This window comes from Phocoena phocoena, chromosome 3 (genome assembly GCF_963924675.1).
Source record: "Phocoena phocoena chromosome 3, mPhoPho1.1, whole genome shotgun sequence".
Classification (NCBI taxonomy): domain Eukaryota; kingdom Metazoa; phylum Chordata; class Mammalia; order Artiodactyla; family Phocoenidae; genus Phocoena; species Phocoena phocoena.
Genome location: NC_089221.1, coordinates 111,022,739 through 111,035,426, shown reverse-complemented (window position 1 = coordinate 111,035,426; position 12,688 = coordinate 111,022,739). Strand labels below are relative to the sequence as shown.

The window sequence follows — 12,688 nt, the reverse complement described above, 5'->3', positions numbered from 1 at the left end:
AGACATGTATCCCAGTGTTCATTGCAGCACTATTTACAATAGCCAGGACATGGAAGGAACCTAAATGTCCATCAGCAGTGAATGGATAAAAAAAGATGTGGCACATATATACAATGGAATATTACTCCGCCATAAAAAGAAATGAAATTGAGTTATTTGTAGTGAGGTGGATGGACCTAGAGTCTGTCATACAGAGTGAAGTAAGAAAGAGAAAAATAAATACTGTATGCTAATGCATATATATGGAATCTAAAAAATATGGTACTGATGAGCCTAGTGGCAGGGCAGGAATAAAGAGGCAGACATAGAGAATGGACTTGAGGACATGGGGCCAGGGAGAGGGGAAGCTGAGGCGAAGTGAGAGTAGCATTGGCATATATACACTACCGAATAAAATATTTAGCTATTGGGAAGTAGCAGCATAGCACAGGGAGATCAGCTCGATGCTTTGCGATGACCTAGAGGGGTGGGATAGGGAGGGTAGGAGGGAGGCTCAAGAGGGAGGGGATATGGGGAATATATGTATGCATATGGCTGATTCATTTTGTTGTACACCAGAAGCTAACACAGCATTATGAAGTAATTATACTCCAATAAAGATGTATAAAAAGGAAAGAATTGTGATATTCATAGTTGAGTTCCTAGTTTTACTATTTTACATTTTTTTTTTTTTTTTTTTTTTTTATGGTACGCGGGCCTCTCACCGCTGTGGCCCCTCCCGCCGCGGAGCACAGGCTCCGGACGCGCAGGCTCAGCAGCCATGGCTCACGGGCCCAGCCGCTCCACGGCATGTGGGATCTTCCCAGACCGGGGCACGAACCCGTGTCCCCTGCATGGGCAGGCGGACTCTCAACCACTGCGCCACCAGGGAAGCCCTATTTTACATTATTTATATTGTAATTTGATGTAGAGATTCTGCCCCAAAGTGATTTTTTTTTTTTTTTTTTTGCCATGCCACGTGGCCTGCGTGATCTTAGTTTCCTGACCAGGGATTGAACCCAGACCGTGGCCATGAAAGCACTGAGTCCTAACCACTGGGCTGCCAGGGAATTTCCCCGCAGGGATTTTTTTAGTCCATATGTTATAACAACATGTTGGTGTCCTGTGGGTGAGGTTTTGATTTTTGAATGTCAACAAATAGGAGGCTAGTCCTAGGTCTCTTCCCCTTCCTTCCTCTCCCTAGGGTATGTACCATAAGAAGATCACATCTTTTGGTTTTGCCTAAGAGTTAGTGTTGTTGTCCTTATGCCATGGTCTGCTCACATGAGCCAGTCATGTAGTCTGGCACGATGCAAAGGTTGTCTATACAGATGTGGCCAGAGTCTGTTGTCCTGGTAAATAAGCTGCCCTTTTCCATTGGCTAGCCTGCGATGCCAGTCTTTGCTGTACCTGAGGCTATTCAAACTGAAGAAAGAAACTGCTCTGAAGTATTCAAAGACACTAACAGAGCACCTGAAGGTAAGTGTGCAAAAGAGGAGTATCTGTTTCCCAGGGCAAAAAATTTATAAAGTCTCCTATCTCCACCCCAGAAGTGCCCTCATGTTTTCCCTACCAGAGCAGGGGAGAAGCTACTATTTGGGAACTTTCAAATAATTTGATATTTAAACTGCACACGTATCTGATTGTAGAACCTATGTAGCCATATTCAGTAGCTCTTAATAATATTTCAGTAGATGCAGCCTATTTTTATCACAAAACCTAATTTATACTTTTTAAATGGTCTTTTGTTTTCACTACCATCCTTCCTTAACTTATTCTCTTAGTTTCCTAAAATATCTTCATATGTTTTTTCATGATAGCACTACATAAGTCTTCCTAAAATTCTGCCCTGATATGACCTGGAACCCTTTCATAGCTTATTCCCTGCAGAGTCAAGTCAAGTCAAAGATTCTTACCCTGACCTGCAAGGCCCTCAAGATTTCTCTCTCTCTCTCTCTCTCTCTCTCTCTCTCTCTCTCTCTCTCTCTGTCGTTCTCTCGTTCCTTTTCTAAACCTTTGCTGTAGATAAACTATATGGGTCATATACATTCTCTTTTCTGCAGCCTTTGTACATAGTATGACTTACCTCTCTTTGCCTTCTCCCCTGTTCTTTATCCATCTGAATGTTACTCATTCTTTGTCTCTCAGTTTTCCACAACACCCCAACTCCCATCTAAATAACTTCCTTCTGTTGCACATTTACACACACACACACACACACACACACACACACATTTTGGTTTCTTAAGTTTGTAAACTTTCTTAAGATCAGTCTGGCCCAATGCTTTTGAATATATTTAGTACTTCATAAGTAGTGTTTTTTGTTGTTGTTTTTTATTAAATACATTCTCTTTTTTCTACAGAATTCTTATAATAATTCTCAAGCACCATCGCCAGGCTTGGGAAGGTGGGTAAATTTTATTCTATAAAATATTATATGACAAGTTTATTTATTTTTATGTAAAAGTGGAATGGGTTTGGCCACTTTCCAAAAATGGAAAGATGACAACTTTAAAAAAAAGTTAAGGCCATGTCTAATAATGTATTTTTTAAAGTATCTTTTTCTGTTTTTTTTTTTTAAGTTGAAAATATCATGAACATGATCTTAGAAAGATTAAAGAGGGGACATTTCACCTGCAGAAGTCTTAAGTTTTTTACAGCACCTCAACCCTTTTCACAGTTTGATTTCTGTGGCTAGCCTAGTTTTTATCACCTTGAGCTTATCTTTACTCATGTTTTGACACGAATTTAATAACAGTGGCATGATTACGGTTTCTCCTCCATTCCCACATCACTCCCAGCCCACCCACCCACAAAAAGGAGGAAAAACACCATGAAATCTTTTTTTCCTAAGTTTATTTGTTCAATTATTTTGTTTATGCTAATCGACAGTCTGTCTTTTGCCTTTATGTATTTTCTTAACCACATTTAAAGTGCGAAATGTGCAGATAAAAATATTCTAAACAAATAGCTTTTCTCCCCTCAACTACTGTTTGATTTTCCCTTTTTTATGGTGTTGGGCCTTTTCAGAAATTTTAGTACTGCTGAAATGAACCTGCCAGATTTCAACATGTGTTTTCTAGGAAATGCTTAATTGACAGGAAGCTTGAGATGATTGCAGTTGATTGAGAAAGCTGTTCTTCTTTGTCAGCTCTGAATAAGTTGGTTAAACTAGGAAAGTACCAGAAATTATGGAGTTCAAAATAAGATGTTTCCATCTACTACCACATTTTTTTGTGTTAGTTGTTAATCCACTCAGCTTTCTATGAAACAGTTGGAAAGTACCCAATTATTTGCCCAAATAGGTGGAAAGTGTGTTGAGCTGGGAGTGAGATGATGTAGCTTCTAGGTCTTGGAACCACTCCTACTAAGGTGTATGACTTCCTCACTTCTTTCCCATCTTTTGTTCTGTTGCCGTTTGTTAAAGGAAAGAGTCTAGATAAAATGATAATTCGCAGTGGTCTTCAGTGAGCTAAGTATTTATTTAAAAGAAATTGTACTTCTCTCGAAACTCTTCTAGTTTAAAAGAATCTTTAAATTTTAAAAGTCTTCATGTAGGAAGAGCCAGTAGTACATTGATTTCATCACATTCACCATATTCATCTGAATAAACTTCCTATTTCTCTGTGTGTAGCAAAGCTGCTGGGATGCCTTCCCCTGTTTCTCCAAAGCTGTCACCAGGCAATTCGGGAAATTATTCTTCTGGGGCCAGTAGTGCTTCAGCAAGTGGTTCTTCAGTGACCATTCCACAGAGGATCCACCACATGGCAGCCAGCTATGTTCAGGTTACATCCAACTTCCTCTATGCCACCGAAATTTGGGACCAAGCTGAACAGCTTTCCAAAGAGCAGAAAGGTAGGGAGGTCTCTGGAGAGAATCTGAATGATGGAATTGTTAAAAAGAGCTTTTGTGATATAATTAAGTAAGTCTCTGGTATGCATTTAGTTTATTATCTAGTCTAGAGTTAATGACAATCAGTTTGCTCATTGCCATTACTTATCAATCGTGAATATACTGAATTCAGTCAAAAAATACCTTGTACTATAGTGGTGACACAAACTAAACAAAAAATAGTTTTTGGTCTAAGACAAATATGCCTTTATTCAGGCAAATTTAATTACAGCTTATACTGTAAAAGTAATAAAATGTGTATTCTACTCTGGGATAGTTAACAGTAAATTTGGCTATGGGCATAGGATTACATCCAGACATCTTGTACATATGAGATGTTTAATATATAAGAAAGCATGTTCATATTGAATTTTTAGGTATATTGGAAGAAACTTATATGATAAAAGAGACTACAAAATGAATAGACGTATAACATTCTTTAATATTAGGTCGTTTGAGGCCTTGCATCCTGTTTGTTATCTCCAAAACTAAGAACACTGAGAATTAGAAAGTATTCAGGATCTTTGGAAAAGAACAAGATAAACACCATCTTATTTTAGTAGATGTTTTTAATAAATATGTGTGTGTAGCATCTATTCAGGCAGTTCCTTTGTAGAGAAACACTTGAAGTAGCAAATCAATCAAGTGTCCTTTTGTCACAGAGTATATTTAAATACTTAGAGCATGAACAGGTAATCAGATGAAAATGAAAAATTCCTATCCCTAAAGAGGGATCATAGTGGGAGAAAGGTAGAAGGGGAACCCCAACATGCAATAAAAAGTTGTGTTTTTGAAAACCTAATTTGTTTCTAGAATTTTAAATATTGTCAGTGCTACTCAGGAAAGGTTACAAAGCTGAAATTCTTCTTAAGTCATCCCTACTTTACATTCTTCTCCCTAATGCCAGTTTTCTGGCATCATTCTTCCTTTCCTTTCCCTCCCTCCCTCCATCCCTTCCCCCCTCACTTTCTTTCTTCTCTCCTGGGCTCCTTGCTTACACACTTACTTGCCTGCCTGCCTGTCTGCCTACCTACCTATTGTGTGGCACTTTGCAAACATTGACTAAAGGAAAGAGAATGGTATAATGAACCCCATGTACCTTTTACTCAAGTTCAGCTTCAACAACATATTTTGCTAATCTTGTTTTATCTCCCACCCTTGACTGCTCCCCACCACCCCCTGTCCTACTTTTCTTTACCCTGTGTATTTTAAAGCATGTATCAGATACGACATTTCACCTGAACATACTTTGGTACGCATCCTTAGGTGATAAGGAGTTTTCAAAAACATGACCGCCATGCCTTTATCACAGCCACCAAAATTAACAATTACTCCTTTATGTCATCTAAGACATTCTCCCATCAGATTTCCCTATTTTCTCAAATATGCCTTTTTTTTTTTTAAAAAACAGTTGGGTTTGTTTCAAACAGGATCCAAACAGTCATTAATCAGTCTCTTAAGTATCTCCCTCTCCTGCACTTTTTTTTTGGGGGGGTGGGGGTCAGGCATGCCATTGATGTCAAGGAGAAACTGCAGCATAGCATGTGTCATAGTCTTAGATTTGGCTGATTACTTCTTCATGGTACATTTAGCTTGCTCTTCTGTCCACCTCATTTCGTTCATGCTGATAGTTATATCTTGAGACTTGATTAGATTCAAGTTCATTATTTTAGATAAGAACTTTTCATAGGTGTTACTCCATATTTCCTATTACATCATATTACGAGGCATAACGGTTATCCCTTTTTTAGTGTCAGTAAGATTTGACCATTGATTCATTCAGATGGTGTTGGCCTGACTCAGTTTGATGTTAAGATTCCCTATTAAACTTTAACTTAGGCTTTTAGCATCCATTGATGGTCATCACCTACATGTGCTATTCCATTAGGAAACAGAAAATTCATCAGGAATTTATTAGCTGGAATTCTATAAAGAAGATTCTTTTCTCCTCAACTGTTTGATTACTTCTTATCTTGTTTAAGTATACCGAGGTCTTTGTCATCACTGCACATGTAAAAACTCTCCTTACTGAGTCCTACATCCGTCTTCTTCCAAAATTGCATTGGGATCAAATGTCAGGATATTATCATTCCTTCCTCCTCTCTGCACCCTGCCTTACATGCACATCAGTCTGTATTTGTTCACATAGGAAAAATCCTTTCATTTCTGTCTCTTACATTTTTAAACTACTGTCTAAAACATGAGATTTAATGTATCAAAGTTGTATGACATATGATTATAGCAGAAAGGTTGTCTAACCTCACAGTGGCTCTTATCGGGAAAAATGCAGATAACATCCTCCTTTTTTGTACCACTTGCTTCTTATACAAAAACAGTACACAGAATGTTTTGAGTCATAATACATTGTAGAATTAGGTCTCCATTTTAATAATGTTTGCTGCATACTAGCAATTTCCATCAGTGACATTTTGTTTATATGTATAACTCTTAATTCCTGACCATATAGTCTTTTAAAAATGTTTCATGACTTAGGGAAAATATATAACTTGACAGACTATGGGATGATTTGTTTTAAAACACGAAGAGTTATTTTAGTGCAGGAGGGAGTGCTTTTTACTTTATATGAATAGCATTTTACAGTCTAGACTAAAAACTTTATAAAGCACTTATTCAAAAGAGTGTGCATCATTTAATAAGTGTTTTTGGTTTTCTAGAATTCTTTGCTGAACTGGATAAAGTAATGGGTCCTCTCATCTTTAACGCAAGCATCATGACAGACCTAGTTCGTTATACCCGGCAGGGACTGCACTGGCTTCGCCAGGATGCCAAGTTGATATCCTGAACTGAACACATTCTTGTTGCCTCTGATTTTCTCCACAACACTGTGTCACATCACGAAGGAAAACTGCCATAACATACCACCTAGTCGACACTAAGAATGAGGAATGGTTTTCTCCTCCCTGGTTCATGTGTTGTTTTTTATAACCCAAAGCCATCATGTAGTTTGACCCCTTCAATATTCCCAATATGAAAAATTATTTAAATGCTTTTAAATCTGCAGCACGTTGATAAGCTGGTTTCAATGATCTGTAATAAGATTGAAATTTCAGTTGCAATTCATAACTAATCAGTTGAAATTCTATTTATTTTAATTTTTTTAAGTGCCCAGATTGGGGCTAGTTTAAAACTTAGTTATTTCTGCCTATGAATTTACTCTGTTGAATATTTTGTGTAAATTTAATGTAGGCATTTTTATTTATATACTTTGGGAGCTTTGTTACCTAAAAATAATGTCTTTTTGTGGTAACTCTTCTAAGAGTAAGAGTTGGTTCATCTAGAATGTGGACATGTTCTTTCTACACCTACTACCTGATATTACTTCAGATCTTAAGTACAATTTTATTATTGCAGAATTTATACTTAGTATTAAGGATATTCTTCTACACATGAAAAATCACTTAAATATGAGAAGATGGTGTTCTACGTGGATGTAAAAGGAAATGTGTGATTTGGTATGCATTATTTCAAGAACTGTGAACATGTGTTAATAACACTATAGCAATCACAAGGTGACTATAACTTGCATTTAATGCATTACAAAAGAGGGCAGGCAAACTTTCTAGGAGAAGCATATCATGTGAAGGGTTTCATAAAAGGACAATCTTGAACCTTATGGATTTTATTAAAACCATGTTTTTTGTTTTTTGGGGTTTTTTGTTACTAATAATTTGACACTGAAACAGAATAAGTTACTGTTGAACAAAGGATGATCTAACTCCTGAGCGTTGCTGCCTATATCTCTTGCATTGATGATGTTTGTAGGGTAAAATCTCTCTTCAGAATTCTAATTTAAAATTTTTTTCCCACACTAGATTGTGATGCTCTGATAGGAGCATTCAGTGACTGATGTAGGAATGGGCTGGAGCTTTGGTGTGTGTGCTTTTGCTATACAACTTAGAGCTCTAATGCCTGATGTAGAGATGATCAGTTTCTTCTTTTAAACCTGTCTTGTGTTTACTACCTTTGTATTATGAAGGCCCTCATCAATGATGTATGTTTCTGATGGGATCAGAAAATTCACACTAGAAAAGTACCTAACTTGGTTCAGTATGAATTCTCTTGGGAAGGGGAGGGAAGCAGGGGTAGAGCTTGAGAAGCCAGCTCTGTAAGAGTTGTGTATCAAAGTACCTTTCCCTATAAGGTGCATATAGGAGTCAAAAGTGAGAAATACACCTTCTATCTTCTGTTTTTAGTGCCCCTATCATGTCTGGTGTGCCTTAAATCTTACCTTTAAATGAAGGGTCTATGGATTGTTTACAGATGAAGTTTTACACTAGTTGCAGATCACCCATATGGTTGGTATTCTGTAGTAATGTTAAATTCTCTTTCCTTTTCAATCGTCCTTTAGGGTCACATAAAGATTAATTCTTTCAGAAAAGCTAATGCTTTGGTACATGACTTAGTCTAACCTGTTGGGTAATGCTGCTTCAAAAAATAGTTTGTCCTTCTCCCAATTTCAAAAATGAATCCATCCAATCAGAAAAAAGGATTGCCCTGCTGTTTATAGATGATTGCTAAGGCTTGAAATGGGAAAGAAGGGATAGAAAATCTCCAAGCCCAGTGGTATAATGACTCCTCTGCATCTGAGTCTACACTTACTTATGAGGCTAGTGAACTTTCATTGTCCTGTGGCCTCTATAGAGCTTCTTAATGGTTTTGTACCTCAAGTTGTTTTTGCATATCACTGAAGATTCAGATCTCCAAATTATGCTGAATTTAACAATTTTCCCTTGGAGAAATTGCCTCTGATACCTTGCTAACTTAATCTTAGTGTGTTTTAGGAACAGTTTTCCTTAAGAGGACAGCTTCTCAGTGATCGTTATTCAGTAAGAAACTTGCCACAGTTAATCAAGTAGATGTTCGTCCTGTTCTCTGATTTCTCTGACTCTGATTCCTTAATTTTCCATGATATCTTAGAAATGGAAAAAGTATCCTCTGAGCTTTTAGACTTCCAGCAACAGCAGCCAGTGGGGCACTTCTGAGTTCCAGTGTGTTCTAGTCTCTTGTGGGTCCTGAGAGGTAGCAGGAGCATTTCCCAGATCACAGTGATAATTTGTTAAAGCAGAATTTCCTGCATGTTTTTTGGTGCTGTGGTAAAGTACTCTCTCTCTAAAACTGTGTTAATTCTTGGAAAATGAATTTTTACAAGCTTTTCATTGTTGAGGGTTTTTCCCACCAGGTGGTAATGGGCAATGGATCAAAATCCTTTTCTAAATAATTGAATTTTCAGTGTAATAGTCTCTGGAAACACCACTCCCTCTCCTCTGTGTCCATCTCCTCAGAAGTTCTGTCTGTCTTCATCTGTTCCAGCACATACTTTGCACTCCTTCACAGGCGACCATTCCTTCTTCCTCAGTAGGTGTCTTCAGTGTTCTCTAACTATTTACAACTGATTTTGACAAATAGCTAAAAACTTACTTAGTCTGAGACTTGTATTTAATATAGTTAATTATAAAAATAGCAGCTATTTAAAAAATTACTCTGTTGACTGCTCTAAGACCACACTTGTATGCCAGGAGGCAGTAGCCTATCCCACTGGACTCTTTACAGGCAACCAACGAACATATTATGGTGGATGAAGTTGTCACATGGTATAGTCTTGCCCGGCCTAGGCTGGCCTGTGGGGAGCACTCCCCTCCAGGTGATTCAGGCTTCCTCAGTCCAGCCCAGGTCCAGTCTGGCTGGGGAGCATTCAGCCCATTTCTTGCCTCAGTGCCACCTTTTTCTGGGCAAGTAGTTAAGAATTGACTTTATAAGCAATGAGTACTTCAGATAAATTTACAGCTGTAGTTGCTGAAGAGTAGAGAAGGTTGAGCATCACTAGTTTAACTCTCCAATGTAAAAGCTGTCTAGAGAAATGTGTGCACGTGCCCACACATGCCTGTGCTCTGTGGGGCTCTCATGCTGGTGGATCCACAGGCATCTGGGTTGCACTTTGAGCGACACACTTACGGCTTTATTAGGTTCGCTGCTGTTGTTGTTTTTTAATTGTTGTTTGTTTCTTTTCATTAAGGAAAGGTTTAATCAGCTAGATCAGACAGCGTCATTTTTATATTTAATGACAGTAACTTCGAGAAATTACCTTATTGAATAAGCTTGCATTGTGAAGCAAGAGCCTACAAAACACACCTGTTCTAAGTGAAATCTCTGGCTCTGGAGGCCAGCAGCACTCTGCGGAGTTTCAGCACAGCCCGTGATCGCTCCAGTCAGTGATGCCTAGTTGTGTAGGGGAGAGGTACGCTGTGCACTCTTACAAGTGTGAGGGTATGTGACTTTGGATTTTAAAATTACGTACACACACACACTTTATATATATGTATGTATGTATGTATGAAAACATGAAGTTAGTTTGTCAAAAATGTGTGTGTTTAGTATTTTAGCTTAGTGCAACTATTTCCACATTATTTATTAAATTGATCTAAGACACTTTCTTGTTGACACCTTGAATATTAATGTTCAAGGGTGCAATGTATATTCCTTTTAGATTGTTAAAGCTTAATTACTATGATTTGTAGTAAATTAACTTTTAAAATATATTTGAGCCCTTCCGTAGTATAATAGGGCTCTTACAGGGTGGGAAGGATTTTAATTTTCCAGTTGCTAATTGAACAAAAGGGCCTCATAATGTATTTTGAATTATAGAAGTTTGCCTCTGGGTCCCACGAACATCTACTGGGAATGATGCTTTAGGCAGATTGTGATGATTTTTTATTTTTCCTAAATAAATTGGGAAGCAAAACATTTCAAATCCATATAGATTCCTAGAAGTCATATTCCCTAATTATGTGGAACACAGATTTCATTTCAATATCATGTATCTATCTATGTGTTGGCGAGGCAAACTTTTTTCCAATAATAATATTGCACATCTAAGGTTGCTATTCAGTAAAATAAATAGAAGAGATAAGTATTGAATGACTTAGAATATGTAGTGACAAGAGGCCAAATTGTTCATGTTTGTGAGCATATCTTTCACATATTCACTAATAGAGAAATTCATTTTAGACCCCTAGACCCTGTAACTAAGCTGGCAAGTGATAGGAAGTAAGTTATTAACAGTTGGTAAAGCAGATACAGATTCTATTTACTCGAACCATATGGTTAATTAAAAAGAACTTACAGTCTCCAGAAAAGCGAATGGAAAGAATATCTCAGTCTCTTCTGTTTGATAGAATTTGGTCACAGAATAAGGCATTAGAGTTAAGTCTAAACCAAGTCTTATAATCTTTAAGCAACCTAAAATAGCAACCTAAGTAATTGTCATATAATGAAGTTGACTTTCAGGAATGTCAGCTTGGACCTCTCCTTGCCAACATTGCTTGGCTAAGCATAAATTCCCATTTTTAAAAAGAAACAGCTAAAAAGCTCTCTAAATGAGCATGGGGAAAAAAGCTCTCACCCAGAAATTCTAGTAATATTCAGTTTTGACCTCTTACTGCTTCCACATAGGGTTTCTTTTCAGGTTTTATCCATTGGAATTTTCTACCTGCTGTGTTCCTCTCTGGAAAATATCTATTTGGAAATGCTGCCTTTCAAATCAATGCCATGATTATCCATACTGTTGAGTTTGTTGTTGCTGTTCAAGAAGTGTCCCCATTTTACAACTTTATGCACACACCTGGCAAATCATTGACATGAGCATTCAGCAGTACTGGGGTCGGGGCGGGGCGGGACGGGACGGGGCTCACCAACAGAGCTGGCCCAGGTGGTGGTGCCTGAAAAGGCATCACCCTTGAGGACCAGATGTAGGGTTGGTAAGCACAGTTATGAAAATTTCTATCTAGCCTCCGTTTTGAATGGTTTTAAGAAATTTTGTATATGGAGGATGGAAATACTTATATATTTATTGAAAATCCTTTTATTTGAAATTAAAATTATTTGGTGAATAATGGTTTGATATTTGGGGAGGGTTTTGGAGGGGAGGTAATGCCGCTGATAAAAGCCTTGTTGATTCTGCAGAAAGGTACTGTTAGTGTCTGATAGAATGCCTTTGTTTTGTACATGATCCAAATCTTTGTTTTACATTTCTTTTATCCAAAATATTTAGGCATCTGACATTTTCAACCAAAATTTCAATTATATACTGTGATTTTTATTTGTTGTAATACATTAAAATTTCAGAGGTACTTTGGGGCTCAAAAGCTAGGATTTCTAAGTCAGTATGTGCATTTCACATAACAAAGCTGTTAATGGTGAGCAAAGTATTATATACTAACTAGATTTTTCCACATCTGTATAGTATATTATATGTATTTTGTGGTATTGAGATTATAGAAAGTTTAGAGTGTCAAACATGCGTTTAATGTGTATTTTTAAACAAATTTATGGCAATTAAAATATTTGGAGACAAGGGTATCACATTTCAATTTGTAAAGATCTTTTTAACTCTACTGTGTCATTAAGATGCTTTGTATAATGCCAAACCATAGCTGGAGAAACGAAGTTTAATAAATATCAAATAGATTTTCTGTATTAAAGTTTATAAACACGGCTCTCTACACTTCTTCAACTCCTACTTTGCCCTTTTCGTGTAATTTCTGTTTTGTATTTTAGGGTCCAGTGCTACTCTTCTTTAAAAGTCTGGTCCCATCAGTCCAGGTGTTAATTTCTGATTATAGAAATTCTGAACTGGCTGGCCATGGGTCCTTCTGCATAGATCAGAATTCACCCTGCTCCAACAGAAATCTCATACACATCCTTTTTGTTATTCTTCATGGCTTGGGCTTTTATTGTTTCATTTTCTTCCAGTTCTCTTGTTCATAGACAAACTAGGGCACATCGTCAGGTACTGAGTGCC

General features: G+C 37.3%; 1 protein-coding gene across 1 annotated transcript in view; it reads left to right on the top strand.

Moving 5' to 3' along the window:
• The window catches only part of AFF4 (ALF transcription elongation factor 4), an 87,632-nt gene extending 80,775 nt beyond the window's left edge, over positions 1-6,857 (top strand). The window contains exons 19-22 of the mRNA XM_065873257.1: positions 1,365-1,458; positions 2,343-2,386; positions 3,614-3,834; positions 6,546-6,857. Coding sequence (XP_065729329.1) covers positions 1,365-1,458; positions 2,343-2,386; positions 3,614-3,834; positions 6,546-6,673 — 487 coding nt within the window. The 3' untranslated portion in view covers positions 6,674-6,857. The remainder of the gene's footprint in view (positions 1-1,364; positions 1,459-2,342; positions 2,387-3,613; positions 3,835-6,545) is intronic.
• The last annotated feature ends 5,831 nt before the right edge of the window (positions 6,858-12,688 follow it).